The following is an 18,660-nucleotide window of genomic DNA, read 5'->3' as shown; positions in this document are numbered from 1 at the left end:
TTGAGTGTCTCGACTGATCCAAAATGGGAACTTGTTGAAAGTTTCTAAACAGACAATTTCAATACTGATATCTGTAGAGTAATGACGACAAGGGATATCGAGATACGGTTTCGTACAATGGATTCATCTTTTCAATAATAGGTCCATCTCCTGCGGTAACTCTATTCAAACCGTAAGCATTTTAAATTAGCCATTTCCGGTTTCGACATTTATCGCTACAGAGCGGGAAAAGTAACAGACAGCGAAAGGCGGATTTTTGCAAACAATTGAATGTTTAAATTGAACGTATCGTGATTACCCACAGAACTCTGCCAGAAACGAACATGGTTCAAATTTATTATTACATCCGGTTTTAATATACTTCTAAACTTTTATTGCATAGAACAAAAATTACAGCATATAACCAGAATCAATTTTCTGCAAGCGATTGAACATTTGAATAGAATATATAATGAATATTCACGACAGTGTCACATTCGGAAGTAATTCAAATTTACTATTAAATGCTCAGCTTCAATACTAATTTTCTTAGAGGAAGAATGCTAAAATCTGTCAGGGTCCTCTTTCTTGTAATCGCTTCTCCATTCAAATACAATGTTTATTTCCTCCCTTGAAATTCAATTCGAACGGGAAGTGGTTAGAATTAACCATTTCTGGTTTCAATATTTATCGTCACAAAACAAACACGGTAATACATAGTGAAAAGCGTTTTATGCAACCATTTTAGCATATTGTACAACAAATCTCTACTATTCACAGGGCTACATCAGAAACACAACTACTTCTAACTTACTATTACTTCCGGTTTCAATACTGATTTCCGTAAGGCAAAAATGGTAAGAAATATGATATCTGGTTTCTTACAGCTTGCTTGGAAACGATCTACTTTTCTCGCTGAAGCTCTGTTTGTACCGGAAATGGTTAAGATTATCCGTCTTCAGTTTCAACATTTATCGTTATAAAACGAAAATTGTAACAGGAATCGAGAAGTTCTTGTTTTGCAAATGATTACTACTTCTGTTATCTGCTTTTCATAGAGAAATACTGAGTAAGATGTCGAGAATCTCTTGTGGGATCGGATCAGGGTCCCAACGATACGTTCTGCCTCCTTCTTTAATTTTCTGTTCAAGTTTGAAGTGCTTCAAATTAACTATTCTTGCAATATTTATCTCTATAGAAGTAACAGAGTAACCGATAGCAAGCAATAGCTTTTTGAGATGGATCCAGCATCCAAAGAACAGATTCTACCTTCAATCTTATTACTCTATCGCAAACAGTTGTTACAGTTGCTATACGTCAAGTTATTGTATTGAATTCGCATATTTTGGAAATCTTAGTTTCACACTAACTAACTAACTAACTCTATGACCTATGGAACCCGAAGGTTCAATGCCGCGTTCACAAAAGCTCTCCACTGACTTCTATCCTTAGCTAACTACATCCAGTTTCTACTTTGTATTCCAATCTCTGCGAGATCCATCTTAATATTGTCCTCCGTCTGCGCCTAGGTCTTCCTAATGGGCGTTTTTCGATTGGTCTTCCACTCAAGACTTTGAAAGCGTTTCTACTTTCTTCCATTCTAGCTACATGACCCGCCCACCTAAGCCTCCTGGACTTCACGACCCTAACAATGTTGGGTAAACCGTATAAATTCTGTAGTTTTTCGTTATAAAGTTTCCGACATTCCCCATTCCCGTTCCTCTTAGGCCCGAATATTCGTCTCAGGATCTTGTTCTCAAATACTTTCAGTCTAGGTTCTTCCCTCAGAGTAAGTAACCATGTTTCGCAGACATACAGAACAGGCATGATTATCGTTTTGTATATTTTAAGCTTCAAATTCCTCGACAGAATTCGCGACGACAAGAGATTTTGAACCGAATAGTAACACGAATTCCCTGCTTTTAGTCGACATTTAATTTCTCCATGAATATGATTTCCTCTGTTAATACTGATCCTAGATATTTCAAACTATCCACTTTATCAAAAGTATTATTTAATACTTTAACGCATCCATAATTTGCTGTATTCCCGTCCCGACGCACTTCCAGGTATTTAGTTTTCTCTGCATTAACTTCTAAACCCATGTCCTTGCAAGCGTTTAATAAGATCTCTGTATTTCTTTCTATTGTTCTCCTATCATCCCGTATTAAATTTACATCATCAGCATATGCCATAATCTGGTGAATACCGTTCAACTCTAGGCTCTGGTTGCTATCTTTGATTTTCCTTATGGCGTATTCCAGAACGAAGTTAAATAATAATGGCGACAACGCATCTCCTAGTTTCAGGCCATTTTCGACGTGAGAGCTCGTGGACTAAGATTTTCCTACCCGGACTTTACTTTGAGATTCATTTAAACATACCTTAATTAATCTACTACTAAATAAATAATCTACTACTAACTAAATAAGGTCGTTCACTAAATAAACGGGGGCAAGCTTCCGCTTATTGTCCCTGGTTCAGGATTTGTGCAAGATCTCGATCTTGATAATTACTTTAATGAGAGGTGGACCAGTTTCAAGGCGCATTTCTGCAAAGGAAATGGACTTTGACTGAGATAATATCACTGCCTTCTACATCCGTCCGCTCCCTCTAACTGCCTGCTCAATCAGCCAAAAAATGCGTGTACCTTTCATCACGAATTCGCCACTAGGTGGCAGGTCCTACCATTGCATCCTACCGTTTGACAGTCAATGCTGTTGCGTTGCAGTTTGACATTTGTACGTACACAATACGTGCTAATAGAAAGAATGTAAAGAAATCTAAATTGTTTGCGTAAAAGATATAATATGCGGTAGTCATTGAAGAAGTACAAAAAAATATTTGTTCAAATAGAAACGCATTTGTTGATGTGATGGCTGAAGCACAAAAATGAAAAAATACGCTCAATCATATATTGGCCTAAATAGAATATATATAATTTTATGCTTTCGTGTCAAGAAACTCTGATGCTATAAGCAACGGTGCCGATCCTTGGAGCGGGGGCCCCGCCCCCCCGCATTGTACTTATGAATATGCTATATTCGGTATAATTTGAAAGCAATTTGTCTTAAAATCCTCATATATGTTTCTGCACCTGAATGCCCCCCTCCCAAATTTACTGAAAAATCGACGCCATTAACTATAAGAGCAATTATACAGGGTGGTTCAAAAGTAGGTATACGCCTACACCCCTGCATTGATCAGGTACACCCTCTAACATTCTATCTTATAGATTGATTTGTTTCGGCTGTTCCGAGCTTAAGATATAAGTACAAAGACATTAAGAATAAATAATAAAGAAACTAAGTCTACCTTATGGGTAGCAATAAGAAATGATATAAAAAGCAATGGGTTGATCAGTTAGTTACTACTGTATACCTAATTTTGGGCCACGCCTTATGATATATCCTTATATATATCATAAGGAAGTTTAAACCCCAACACTAGTCATTACTAATACAAATGTGAAACACAAAGAATTGTACCTTTTCTAATAAACTTTGGGCTATCGCAAACCACACAACATGTTATATAGACTGTTTTTACTCTAAGCCAAATTGTACATTGTTTCAGTATTAAAATTAGTGTTGCCCACGATACGAGACATCAACTGTCTATGAGAAACGAGATGACAAAGCTGTCTCACAATATAGCAACAGCTTCTTGAGATGAAGTAGCTTAAATCTTGTCTCGAGAGCAACAATATCCAATATATACAAGTGAGTATCGTTTCAGACTGAAACTACAGTAGACTTCCAAGCTATGCAAATTGAATACTATATTGAAGACATGGAGTATATTCTTGAAACTGAATCGATTACTAAGAAACGTTTCGCAAAATCTCTTATCGTTTTTGCTTTATTTATTTATTTTGCCTGTTTTGACTTAAAATATGGAGAGTGTCTCCTATAAGTTCTACAGTTCAGTTATCAAGTATATAAATGCAAATTGTAATTACAGCTTATTACACCATTTGAAGTACAAAATTATAACATGACATGTTAAATTTGTTACATCATTACATCATATTCATACATCGTTATCATTTGCAAATTCTTGAACTGAATAATATTGAAATATTATTCATAGTATTTCATTGAAACTGGACGTAGTACTGAATTTCTTCAACTTCCAGTTTTACTAAAATATAGGAGTGCAGATGGGTTATTTCCCTGAGACCATGAATCAATTTCCGAAAACAGTTTGTGGCTATCTATCACCGTTTTGAGTTATAAGCTTTACTGTTGAAACCGGAAGTGGTCGAATTCAACCGTTCCGGCTTAAGTAGAAGGTAGTCCAAGGAGATGGAAAATATTTCTGGGACACTGAATCGATTCCCGAAAACTGCACGTCGATAGCTCTTGCCGTTTTTGCTCTGGTATCTGTCAGCCGAAGGACATAGCCGTTCTATAAGACTGCCAACACTTATACATAGTATAGTTTGGAAGTCTAATACTGGAGATCTTTTTCATTTTATAACTCCTCGTCAATATACTGCATTTTTCAACTCATCAAATGTAGAGTATAGAATTAGTTTATTGACTTAGAGAGTTTCGTATATGGAACTGCCAAAGGCTTGAGGAAAAAACGGAAAATCTAGTACCCTCATTTATACCCCTATTAATGTTCTTACGTAGTTCATTATCGGATGGTATTTCATGAAATAACACTCCATTGTATTCCAACTTGCCTTTTCTTGCTTTGCAGAATGATGCCCTACAATATAAGACCATTTTCTTTTCTAAACTATTGGAAAAGCGTGGTCATTCCTATGCAAACCATAAAGATTTACTCACAAAAATGGGCAGTACGTGCTGCAATCTAGCGTCGAAATTGGAAAACAAGCGTTCACGCGGGGGGCAATGCTTTTTGAAAAGAATGAACAGGCAGGTAAGTAAATCGAGGACGCGGTGGATAATATAAATAAAATATATACTCTCTTTGGAATGCTTTGGTAAATTCGGGAAAAGATTTTCTTACAAATTTACTGTAAATGTGTTTTTTTTTATGTTGTAACGGTTTAGAAATGTCTAGTGTTAGTAACAACATTAGGCATATAGCATTATGTAACTTTTATTCCGTTAAGTTTGTGTTTAAGAAAGGAATATTGCGAATAACACGCTTAAAACTACGTAGCCATACTTAGTGTAGTAACGCTGGAATGAAACAGGTAATATCAATGTGAATTACGGTAGAAGAAATACTTATTCCTTGATGTATTTTCCTAAGAAGTAGAATGCTCCGTATAAGTGAAACAGCATGTCCGGAAAGGATAAAAGCGTGATTTGAAAGAGAAATGATAAAAATACTTTGTTTCCCTTTAAATAACTTTTAAGTCGTATTTAAGAAACATTTTTGCAGTTTTTGACGTTGCACGTGTTAGAACATGTAAAGAAGCCTATAAGTTGATTTGTAGTTTTATGGGTTTACACATCGGCTTAAAAACGTAGTTTTCCGAAAATTTCTTGTAGACTAGCAAAATTGTGGTCACTTAACTGCATTAGAAAATGCGTGATAAAATTCTATACATTACATATTCATTTTATATCATATGGTAAATTTATATATTTAGAAATCTACGGAAATTCCCCGTTTTCATCTCTTAAGGCGTAGAACACTTGCTTCCTAGTATTGAGTAAAGATTTTGTATGGTAAATTTCACCTTCCTAACATAAACCACTCGTCAGATGGTCTGCTTTTCGCGTAAAATTTAAATCTATTCTCTTAGTTGTATGACCTTCATTCTAATGATAGTGTCATGAAAAAGAAAGAAAGAAGTTTTCTAGCTGAGATACAGGTGCTAGCTTCAGTGTAAATTTTAATTTCACTCAATTCACCCATTTCCATAATAAATGCCAGATTAGCTAGATATCAATTTTGTGCAGTGAGATACAGTATTCAGTGTTCATTATCTCCCTCTTGAATGTTTTATTTCCCAAAAGACTGGTGCTTACGACAGTTTTTAAAAGTAAAAAAGCAACAGTCCTCTCTAGTGAGAGAGACCCGTCAGATTATAATTTTTGACCTACAAATTTAACTCTTTTAAATTATTGCTTTTTTGAGGTATTTTGTAGACTTTCACTCAATCATCTATTGCGTCAAGACTATTTATCATAGGATCATGGTTCATAGCCCGTTTTGCTTCTAGAAAAGCAATGTTTTTATCTGCTTCCGTAAAATTTCCTTAAAGTGTACCAAATGCGGCATATTTCCGCTCTAATTGAAAAAAAGGTATTTTCTTTTTGAAAAATCCCTTTTTATCGCGAATATCTCCACTTTGGTATACGATACGATCATGCGAATGTTACTCAAAAATATTTTGCTTCATGGTGAAGAGAATGAGATACAAAAAGTGGCCCTAGGATGAATAATTTTGATGCTACAGCCGATTTATATATTTTCCCTTGATAATATCTTTTTAGTGAATTTCTATACTATCATCATCGTCATCAAGACTTCACTGTGGGAACATGAATTGTACTTCATTTTCTTTGCCATGAGCCAGTCTTTCAAACGGTACTACTCGCGTGTCTCTAGCATGTACCATAGTGGAGAAAATTCGCGAAAAAAGAAATTTTAGTCAAAAAATCCCTTTCCCCCGATTTTGGCCCCTCTGGCCGGCCCCTGTTAAACCCACAGATCCCCAAAAAATCTCAACCATACTACATACTATGTGTAACAACTGTACGACGTTTCAATGTTATATCTTGAAAAATAAGAGAGGAAAAAATATTGCCCCATGTGCATACAGTATCACTTTGCCCTATGTGAGCAATGGATAACCCAATTTTATATAATAATTTCCTGACTCATCCCTAATTATCGTCGAGATTGATACACCGTTTTTTGTCCAAAACCAGTCTTTTGAACGGTAAAACTCGTATGTCTCTAGCATGTGCCATAGTGAAAAAATTCGCGAAAAAGTTAAATTTTAGTAAAAAATCCCCCTCTTTCCGAATCTGGGCCCATCTGGCCGGCCCCTGTGTCAACCCACAGAGCCCCAAAAAATCTCAAACATACTGCATACTATGTCTAATAACTGTACTAAATTCCAGTGGGATGAGCCAGGAATTTTGTATATAAAAATGGGTTATCCATTGCTCACATATGGGAAAGCTAGTATTGTTGCACATGGGGCAATATATTTTTCCTCCCTTAATTTTCAAGATATAACATCGAAGCGTCGAACAGTTATTACACATAGTATGTAGTATGTTTGAGATTTTTTGAGGCTCTGTGAGTTGATACAGGGGCCGTCCAGAGGGGCCGAAAATCGAAGAAAAGAGATTTTTTGACTAAAATTACCCTTTTTCGCGAATTTTTCCCACTATGGTACACGCTAGAGACATGCGAATGGTTCCGTTTGGAAGACTGGTTCATGCCAAAGAAGAGGAGGTACGTATCATGAGTATAGAGTAAATAGTGATAATACTGTAGATACTTTACTAAAGTAAATGACTAAAAATGTGTAAAAAATGAAAAATAAAGAAATCGAGATTTTTTTGACACACGTCTGTTTACTCTAGCATCATGAGTCATATCTCATTTTTTTCAGCGAAAGGAAGCCTTTCAAATGGTACCACTCAAATTTCGCTATCGTGCACCTGAACAGAAAAATGTGGAAAAGGGAATTTTTTCTTTAAAAATCCCCTTTTTATTTTTGAACGAGATGTTCCAGCTTCTGGTACCCGATAGGAAAATGTCATTGGTACGTTCTAAAAGCCTGTCTCATAACGAAACCAACGAGGTACAAACCATGATTCTAGGGTAAATAGTAATGTCAGGGATTTATGAAAAAAAAAACTTCTCAAATATACACTTTTTTAAACCAATCGTCCATGTTTGTGACGTCACAGCCCCCAGACAGAATACGCGAGACTGCAAAATGCCCATAAAGCATCTTCTATGATGCTTTGGTATATGAATGAATGCAAAAAGCCCGTCTAATAAAGCTTCACTAGAGACTTACAAAGGAAATTCCGAAGGTTGACGCCATGGCACAGGTCTTGTGCCATCATAATTTAAAAGGGTTAATCCTCTTCCCGTCCTTACGATACCCATTTCAATGTACACAAAATGAAATGCCGCTTAAATATAGACACTCAACATATTAAATAATTTATTTCAAAGAGTTTTGATTCCTGTCTTTTTTAATGTGATGCGTAATATTTTTCGGTTTTTAAAGTGTAGTATTTATCTTCACATGCCCTTTTTACATTTAACTTAAAAAAACAACAATGACTAAAGTGTTTCATAATGCTAATAACACTCGAGGGGCATTGTTTCTAAAGAAAACTTGTGATAGGAAGATACCAAACCCAGTATAGAATTTTGATTCCTCCGAATGGCATTACACCGTATTAATACAAATTTAAATTCTATGTTTTGAGCACAAATATACATTCACTAGTAATAATCTAAGGATGAAGGACGTGCTAATGCTTGTCCACGTTATCTTAACGTTGAATTATGGAATCGTAATATCATGTATTTCAGGTAAATAGAAAAATTAGAAGAAATTCAAAATTTGCCGCTTCTCAAAAATATTTATTTGTTAAGATTGCTTAAATGTGTATCAGATATAATTACGTAGCTATATATCAATAGAGGCAAATATGGTAGTACTTATTAAAATTTACTATCTCATAGTATCAGCATATATAAAAACGCAGCTAGAGATTGGTATACTGATTGAAATTATGTATTTTGTGAAAAATTTTAAAAGTTGTCTCTTTCTTTGTTTCTTTCCGATCATAGTAACAGCTTTTGAAATTGCAATTGCAAGAATTTTATGCGATTTTTAAACATTCTGACAAAAATTAATTGCATATAAATATTTTTAGTGACAACGGACCCCTATTTTCACTTATATTAATGAAATGTTTATTCGGCATAGCACAAAATATATATGGTTGTATGTACCAAATTTCTCAAAAGTAAATCCCCACGTTAAACGGTTTTGCATATCCAGGCTCCTAACTGTGAAAACATTTACGATCACTCTAACCCCAATCATTTCACAGATTCAACCTGTTGTATATGTTATTAGGACGTAAAATTGAACATAATTTATACGAAAAAGACTTTTATGCATTGCAAGACTGTAACTGCCAAATATTCACCACAAACTTATAGTCGTATCGACGTAAACAGAAAGAAATGTGGAGCAGGAAACTACTTTACCCAAAAGTGAAAAGACACTCACTAAAGACATACGCACTGGTCAAGCGGTTTGGGTCAATAGTCTATCAATTAGAAGTTTGTGTGTTCAAACCTTGAAGGGAGTATTCGTTTTTTTTTTTTTTTATTTTAAAGTGTGTTCCTATTTTCATCAGACGACTGAGAACATTTCTTTAAATAAATCTTTGGCAACTACTTTTCTCTCAAATTCCATTAGAAAGGAACATTATATGAATTGCAAATCTAAAATCCACAGCTGAGAACAAAATATTATGTTCAATATTTCATTATTATCCTTTGATTTGTAATGAAAAACTAATTATAAGCATTGACGATTTCAGAAAATTCTCCCCCGGTAATGGTCAATATATGAATGAGAGAAAACTGATAAAACATTATTAGTGCATTTTGAGCATGATCGAAAATAACTTATGGCTACGAAGGGGAAAATTATATCGACAGAGTCTCAAATTCTCCCACAGGTCATGCCCTGAAATCATCAGTTTGAAAGGTTTCCTGAACAAATAGAATATTACATTTATTTCTCGTTCTGCGTTTTGAAATGGAAAAATCATAATTTTAAAGTGGATTATAATACGATAAGCATAAAGATTTATAGAACTAATGAAGTAAATATTCTTGTGTAAGTTTTCGATTTCTAATCAGATTAAAACTAGAATATTCGTTTGCATCGCACTTTAAAGTGAATTCCCTCTATATATAATTCTTACTGGAAAGTATGTTTAAGTCCAATTACTTAATCAATATTTTTAATAATATATTTTTATTGTAATAATTTTACTATTCAATGTTGTATACACTACATTTCCCAAAGCAAAACCTCGCAAATGTATAGTGGACTAGTGAATATTATCAAATAAATTATCATTTTGTTTACGTAAATACTCCATCGCCTCATTTGAAACTTCGTACTTTAAATAATAATAATAAAATCACAGCCATACCTTTATCAGAATTTCAGGCTTAGTCAATAAATGAATTCAACGTGATCTCTATTCGAAGTTCTATTTGATCGAATCCGATAGAAATACAAAGAGAAACTTCGAGAACAAGTAATAGAAAAGTGTTACTTTGGTGGGATTGGAAGTAACTTTTAGGAGTTCTTTACAATTTACAAACAAATGCCTTAGACAGGTTTTTCTTTTCTTTAAGTTAACTTATTCACCGAACGTGTCTGAATAATTTGTCTTTATTTTCTACTCGGTTATATACGTTTTACAATCATTTCCGTTAATCTTGAACGACAGGAACACGAATACAAAAACATCTAAGAGAATTAAAATTCCAAACTCCCCCACCGGGAATCGAACCCGGGACCCCATACACCTTTGGCATACGTGCTAGCCACTAGACCAGCGGGGAAAGATAGTGAAATGCATTTTGTAGTATCTGAAGTTTACACCAATTTCATCCTGCTGTAATATTTACTGTATTCGTTACTTTGAGCAATGATATATGTTATTCATATAGGTTCTATTACATACTCGTTCATAAATATTATATAAATTATCAGAATTATTCATGATCTTCCATGGAATTTCACTGGTGCATGCGCAGTAGAACCAGAAGAATGCAGTTTACTGATATTAGTGAGAATGCAAATTTCTAACAGGCTATCAGAATTCTTTATGGAAAGTAGTGGTTCCCAACCTGGGGACGCGAAGCTTCCTCCTGAGTAAGCATGAAGTGGGTGTAAGGGGGCGAAAGCTACTGGCAGAAATGAATTGTGAAATAAATTATTATTATTATTATTATTATTATTATTATTATTATTATTATTATTATTATTATTATTATTTGTCATACCGCTAAATCAATTTCTTCACTGCTTTCTCTTCACAACCCAAAACCCAAGCGATCTGAATGAGAGTTTGTTCCATTTTTACTCTACTATAGTTTCTCCTCGAAGGCTAACAGATAGTTCTCTACAGCCTTTAGAGCTAGGCATTTTGACTACTTGTAGAAATTTGCATTGTGATTCGTATTAGCAATGACAGTAAAGTGGATCTTTCTGTTTCTATTGTGCATCATCAGCATCATTATATCAGAAGTATTCCGCCGTTACCAGCGGGTCTCTTACCGCAGCTGAGAAGCTACCATGCTCCACAATCTTCTGTTAACCTCTTCATCTTCACATACGATTTTCTGTTTTGATTCGCCAATAGCCTAATTATGTTTCTACCTGTAGTCTTATTCGTCCCCTCCCTCTCTTTCCTGCCACCATACCCTCTAGCATATCCCTCATGATACAGTTCCTTCTTAACCAATATTCCAACTAGTTTCTCTTCCTCTTCTTAATAATATTTTTCTTCTTCCATTTCCAACCCTCTCATTCGTTTTCCTCTCGCCCCAGCTATTTCTCTCCATTCTTCTCCACGCACATATTTCGAAAGCCTCCAATTGTTTCTCATCATTTCTGTGTAATATCCATGTTTCTGTTCTATAAATACAGTAAAATACAGTACACGAAGGATTTATGAGTTTTTTCAGCTCTAAGGCCCCACAAAATAGTATTTTCTTCATCCTAAAGGCTTCTTTCGCCATTTCTATTCTTGGCTTTATTTCACGTTCGTATGTCATATCACTAATAATACTACTCAGACATCAAAAACTAGTTACCTTTTTTTCCCGCTCCTACTTTTATATTTGACACCGATCGCTTCGTTTCAACCACCATGGATTTTGTCTTTCTAACATTTATTTTCATCCCATATTCTTCAGGAGCCTTTCTCAAGATTTCTACATTTTTTAATTTCCTTTTTAGATTCTGCAACAACAACCATATCAACCCCAAACCGTATATACTTCATCATTCTATCTCCTACCGAAATTCCATCTTCATTATGAAAGCTCATTTCTGCTATCTCTTCTACATAGCTATTAAATAATGTCGGCGAAATATATAATATCTGTTGAACTCACATTTCAATTACTCTGTCTGTCTACTGTGCATGCGACAGTGCATTTCCACGGAAGATCATGAATAATTCTGATAATTTATATAATATATATAATATTTGTGAACGAATATGTAATAGAACCTATATGAATAACATACATCATTTCTCAAAGTAACGAAAACGGTAAACATTATTACAGCAGGATAAAATAGGTGTAAACTTCAGATACTACAAAATGCATTTCTCTTCCTTTCCCTAATGGTCTAGTGGCTAGCAAGTGTGCCTAAGATGTATGGGGTCCCGGGTTCGATTCCCGGTGGGGGAGTTTGGAATTTTAATTCTCTTAGATGTTTTTGTATTCGTGTTCCTGTCGTTCAAAATTAGCGGAAATGATTGTAAAACATATATAACCGAGTAGAAAATAGAGACAAATTATTCAGATACATTCGGTGAATAAGTTAACTTAAAGAAAAGAAAAAACTGTCTAAGGCATTTGTTTGTAAATTGTAAAGAACTCCTAAAAGTTACTTCCAATCCCACTAAAGTAACATTTTTCTTTTACTTGTTCTCAAAGTTTCTCTTTGTATTTCTATCGGATTCGATTAAATAGAAAAGCCTGAATTCTGATAAAGGTATGGCTATGATTTTATTATTATTATTATTATTTAAAGTACGAAGTTTCAAATGAGGCGATGGAGTATTTACGTAAACAAAATGATAATTTATTTGATAATATTCACTAGTCCACTATACATTTGCGAGGTTTTGCTTTGGGAAATGTAGTGTATACAACATTGAATAGTAAAATTATTACAATAAAAATATATTATTAAAAATATTGATTAAGTAATTGGTGTTAAACATACTTTCCAGTAAGAATTATATATAGAGGGGATTTACTTTAAAGTGCGATGCAAACGAATATTCTAGTTTTAATCTGATTAGAAATCGAAAACTTACACAAGAATATTTACTTCATTAGTTCTATAAATCTTTATGCTTATCGTATTATAATCCACTTTAAAATTATGATTTTTCCATTTCAAAACGCAGAACGAGAAATAAATGTAATATTCTATTTGTTAAGGAAACCTTTCAAACTGATGATTTTAGGGCATGACCTGTGGGAGAATTTGAGACTGTCGACATAAATTTTCCCCTTCGTGGCCATAAGTTATTTTCGATCATGCTCAAAGTGGACTAATAATATTTTATCAGTTTTCTCTCATTCATATATTGACCATTACCGGGGGAGAATTTTCTGAAATCGTCAATGCCTATAATTAGTTTTTCATTACAAATCAAAGGATAATAATGAAATATTGAACATAATATTTTGTTCTCAGCTGTGGATTTTAGATTTGCAATTCATATAATGTTCCTTTCTAATGGAATTTGAGAGAAAAGTAGTTGCCAAAGATTTATTTAAAGAAATGTTCTCAGTCGTCTCATGAAAATAGAAACACACTTTAAAAAAAAGAACAAAAAAAAAAAAAAAAAAACGAATACTCCCTTCAGGGTTTGAACACACACACTTGTAATTTATAGACTAGTGACCCAAACCGCTTGACCAGTGCGTATGTCTTCAGTGAGTCTCTTTTCACTTTTGGGTAAAATAGTTTCCTGCTCCACACTTCTTTTTGTTTATGTCGATACGACTATAAGTTTGTGGTGAATATTTGGCAGTTACAGGTCTTGCAATGCATAAAGGTCTTTTTCGTATAAATTTTCTTCAATTTTACGTCCTAATAACATATACAACAGGTTGAATCTGTGAAATGATTGGGGTTAGAGTGATCGTAAATGTTTTTATAGTTAGGAGTCTGGATATGCAAACCCGCTCAACGTGGGGATTTAATTTTGAGGAAATTTTACTTGAGTTACATCTTATATCGTATATATAAAGGATTGTACAATTAGTAATGCTAACTACATGCTCTTACTCGTCAATATTTCTGGCTTCCATATTTCTACAAGGCTTCATGTAATAGAACAAAAATAAATGTAATTTTAGAATGAGATATAGAAAATGATTTTATTTCTTTGTTGATACCTATTAATTACCTCCATTAACATTTCCTTGTTTGCTGAATATCTTACAGGCAATATAACCTATTTGCTCTCCAAAGAGAAGCGAATACGTTTATTACTTTCAAGGAACAAATTTCTCATTTAGATCAGAAATCTCATATTTCGAAGAAGTTTGCTAAAGGATGTAATCGGTCACGTTTGTCAAGATATAGGCTAACACACAAAAGTGAAAAGCGTCAAACGTACCGAAAGAGACGCTATAGTCAAAATTCAACTTTGTCAAGTCTAGAGTTAATACATACAACGGAGAGATCCCTCAGTTGCGAAGAGTGTGGAAAGATGTTTAGTCAATCTTCAGTCTTAGCAACGAATGAGAATTCCCACATTTGTGGAGAGTGTAGAAAGGGAATTAGTGCTCCCTCCAGTTTGACTACACACAAGTTAAATCACACAGTAGAGAAATCTCACAAATGCCAAGTGTGTGGAAAAGAATTTAAACGACGTTCAAATCTGAATACACACATGTTAATACACACAGGAAATAAATTTCAAACGTGCGAAAAGTGTGGAAAGAGATTTTTTTTTCGTTCCAGTTTGGCTAACCACATGTTAATCCATACAGGAGCAAAACTTAACACATGCCGAGAGTGTGGAAAAGGATTTACACAGCCTTCATCTTTGGCTGTACACATGTTAGTCCACAGTGGAGAAAGAGGTCAGAAATGCGCAGTGTGTGGAAAAGGATTTAAATGTCGTTCACATTTGGCTGGACACATGTTAACACACACAGGAGAAAAAGTTCACAAATGCCAAGTGTGTGGAAATGGATTTAAACGTCGTTCACATTTGGCTGAACACATGTTAACACACACAGGAGAAAAAGCTCACAAATGCCGAGAGTGTGGAAATGAATTCAAACGGCTCTCACATTTGGCTAATCACATGGTAATACACATTGGAGAAAAACCTTACAAGTGCCAAGAGTGCAGTAAAGGATTTAAACGACGTTCCGATTTGGCCGAACACATATCTATACATACTGGAGAAAAAGCTCACAAATGCCAAGAGTGTGGAAAGGGATTTAGTTTTCGCTCCAGCTTGAGAAAACACATGTTAATCCACTCAGGGGAAAGACCTCACAGCTGCCAAGAGTGTGGAAAAGCATTTAAACGACGTTCTCATCTGGCTACACACATTAATACACACGGGAGAAAAAGCTCATAAATACAAACATTGTGGAAAAGGATTTAGTAGACGTTCACGTTTCGGTATACACATATTAAACCACATAGGAAAAAATCCTCACAAGTGTCAAAAGAATACGAAGGGACTTAATCGACGTTCAAGTTTGGCCAAACATAGTTGAAAATTCTCACACCTAAAGAGCGAAGAATGTCATTTCCTTAAATTTCACATGTTAATTTAGCGAGACTCATGTTAATAGACGCAGGACTAAAGTCTCGGACGTGATAAAATTCTAAATTGACAGTTAGTGAAAAATTACATTTAGCAAATTACATGTTAAAACTACTCCGTGACAAGACACATGCGAAAAGTGTGGAGGAGTGTTTGCATTCAAGTTTGGCAAGACATGTTACAACACATAGGTGCAAAACTTTTGAAAATCAAAGAACGTGGAAAGGGATTTGATTTGAGTTTTTAGCTTGGCAAGACATTTTAATATACACAAGTGGAAATCTTCACACATGCGACAAGTGTGTAAAGGTATTTCATCTCTTTTCAGGTTTGGAAAGACATTTTAACGCAGAGATGAAAATCTCTTACACATGGCAACACAGGTAAAAGGAATATTTATATGAAGCTCGCATTTTGCAACGCACTTGTTAAAACACAAAAGAAAAAAACATACTACATAATCAATGAACTACAGCGCTCAAAGTATGTAAAAACGATTTAATTAAAATTATTATTTGGCAATAGATTTATTGATATGGGTGGGTAGCAACTGCTGGTATCAAGACTTTCAGGGATGATCTTATAGAAATTCGATTTTTGGAGAGAGATTCAATACAGGTGAAAAAAGTCGAAAATCGTTCACTTAAAATCTATATTTTTTTTTTTTTTTGGATAGACGTTGCAAGATATGTTAAACAATTCACTGAAGCATCATGTTTATACATGAAGGGTACAGTCACGTTAAATACGTGGAAACACATACAAATGCGAAACATCTTAGTTATTAAAAGTATGTGATAAAATTCAATATCACGTTCCTTAAGACGAATGCTAAGACAAAAGTGAAAACTTTCTACGTGCCAAAAGGGTGGTAGAATAGTTTGTCGAAGTTCACAAATTTAAGGAATGATAACATAATGCAGTAATAATAATAAAAACAAAATACCTTAAGTGATAAGAAATGTTGAGAACAGCTGACTAATGTTTATCAAATAAAATGACATCGTAGTGCAGTTATATGCTGCTGCAGAATTAACTCCTAACTACTACGTTAAAGAAAAGTTGCATTAATGCTCTGCTGGTGTATGTGAGACACCATCACAAGAAAATCATATGCTAATTTGAATATTTTTTTTGGGGGGGGATAGAAATTAAATAAGGTACGATGGACCTTACAGGCAGGTAAATTCTACTTTGGACAATTTCGGTAAATACGTATAGACCAAGGGCGGAGGAGGTGATAACTTCGCCCACTATTTAGAAATGTTCCTGACGGTCCTTAAAATAAAAGAAAACGGTTGCTGGTCAACTATAAATGCTAAACCAGGTTCTCTCGAGAATCTTTTAATTATTACGTATCAACGCTGCAAACAACGTGAAGAATAAAATGTATGTATATGTCGTATTTTATGATCAACTTTGACTGAAAATTGCATCTTATTCCATCAAATACCAAAAGAGGAGATATGTATTTTATAGTCTTCACAGGGGTTTGTAACAATTGATTTTAATGGAAATATGAGTATGACTGTGACAATGTACAGTTAATAAGTGCAAACTACGTGAATAATCAAATGTGTTTATATGTCCTATTTTATGAACAACTTCCACTGAAACTTTCATCTTGATCCATCAAATACCAGCACAGAAATATTTTTTATAGTTTTCATAGAGTTCATAATAATAGATTTTCATAGAAGTACGAGTACGACTTTGTGTCAATGATCCGACCGTCAGTGCAACACTGGAACAAGTTATACCTCGATCGATTTGGAAGAGTAGGCTTTCAGTTTACGTCACCAGCTAAACGTTTGTGCGTACAAATGAAGAATAATCGAGGGATATTTAAAAAAATTCTATAAAAAAGACTCTTCTCGAGATTCTTTTCGTTATTACGTGCCAAAACTGCAAACAAGGTGAATAACGAAATGCATTTGTGTCGTATTTTATGTTTAATTTTCACAAACTTTCGTCTTGATCCATCAAATAACAACAGAGGAAGCATGTATTTCAGTCTTCACGGGGTTCATAATAATTGATTTTCATGGAAATATGAGTATGACTTTGGATCAATGTCCCGTTTCATTTTTCTGCAGAAAACAAGTGATACAAATTATTCTAGTTGATTTTCTCATTCAATATATTATGTCAGATTCTCAGTACTAAGAGATCCCCTAGGAAGGTTTTATGGCTTGTTCATCCATGGTATAATAAAAAATATTTCAAAGCAATAATTGTAGTGTTGTGCGGTTACATTTTCTTCCTTTGAAAATAATTGTTGTTCTTCTATTCTACGATGAATACACTCCCAAACGTATCTGCTGGTATGGTAAGTTATCAAACAACTCTCGAAGTTATTGGGTAGGGCATGTATTCTTATTACATGTGCACACAGATAATTGCACTTATTATAGTATGTAATATGCAATTATATTTTTTATTGCAGTAATATTAAATAATTTGTTATATTCTTTGTGTTAGTGTCTGTCTGTAATTTGATAATAGTAGCACCTTTGCCCTGGAATCCACGTGTTCTCAGTTATTCTGGAGAAGAATGACAAACAAAAAGAAGTCAGTCAGACAGACGACAATTACAACAATTGCGACAATTCTCCGTTCTTCCTTTTTTCAAAATGTCCTCCCACTTTTCATTAATACTATATGCACTATTCCAGTTCAGAGCTTTATCAGCTACCTCTTTTATCCTCTTAGCTTCTTTCCACTTCCTAACCAGTTGTCTCCATTCATACTCCACTACCGTTGCTTCTCCCCAGTTTACTTCATGGCCTTTTTCACTGACGTGCTTGAAAATATCATTAGTGTCTTTCTTTAATCTGACATTGTCTTTATGTTGCTATAAACGTTCTTGCATCCTCTTCTTCGTTTCCCCTATATACACCATCCCACACGACACTTAATATAAAACCCCCTTTTACAGGAATCCGCTGACGCTCTCATCTTCTTTTTTCTAATGATATCCAGTATCTTCATTCCGCCCTTCCTGTAAGTCTTAATACATAACACGACGTGACGGCCACCATGGTCTCGCATCATGTGGTCTATTTTTTTTTAATTTTCACTGGAGACCTGCCTACGTATTTTGAATTGCAGAGGAGGGTAGATTGTATGC

The 18,660-nt window shown here is 34.5% G+C and overlaps 1 protein-coding gene across 1 annotated transcript in view; it reads left to right on the top strand.

Annotated features, from left to right (window-relative positions):
• Window positions 1-17,920, top strand: part of LOC145690732 (uncharacterized) — a 42,128-nt gene extending 24,208 nt beyond the window's left edge. Inside the window, exon 2 of the mRNA XM_081765913.1 lies at window positions 14,186-17,920. Coding sequence (XP_081622039.1) covers window positions 14,186-15,338 — 1,153 coding nt within the window. The 3' untranslated portion in view covers window positions 15,339-17,920. The remainder of the gene's footprint in view (window positions 1-14,185) is intronic.
• The last annotated feature ends 740 nt before the right edge of the window (window positions 17,921-18,660 follow it).

This window comes from Thermobia domestica, chromosome 7 (assembly GCF_964235325.1).
Source record: "Thermobia domestica chromosome 7, izTheDome1.hap1.1, whole genome shotgun sequence".
In the NCBI taxonomy this organism is placed as follows: Eukaryota; Metazoa; Arthropoda; class Insecta; order Zygentoma; family Lepismatidae; genus Thermobia; species Thermobia domestica.
Note: the sequence above shows the minus strand (reverse complement) of the source record. Positions and strands in the feature narration are given on the sequence as shown.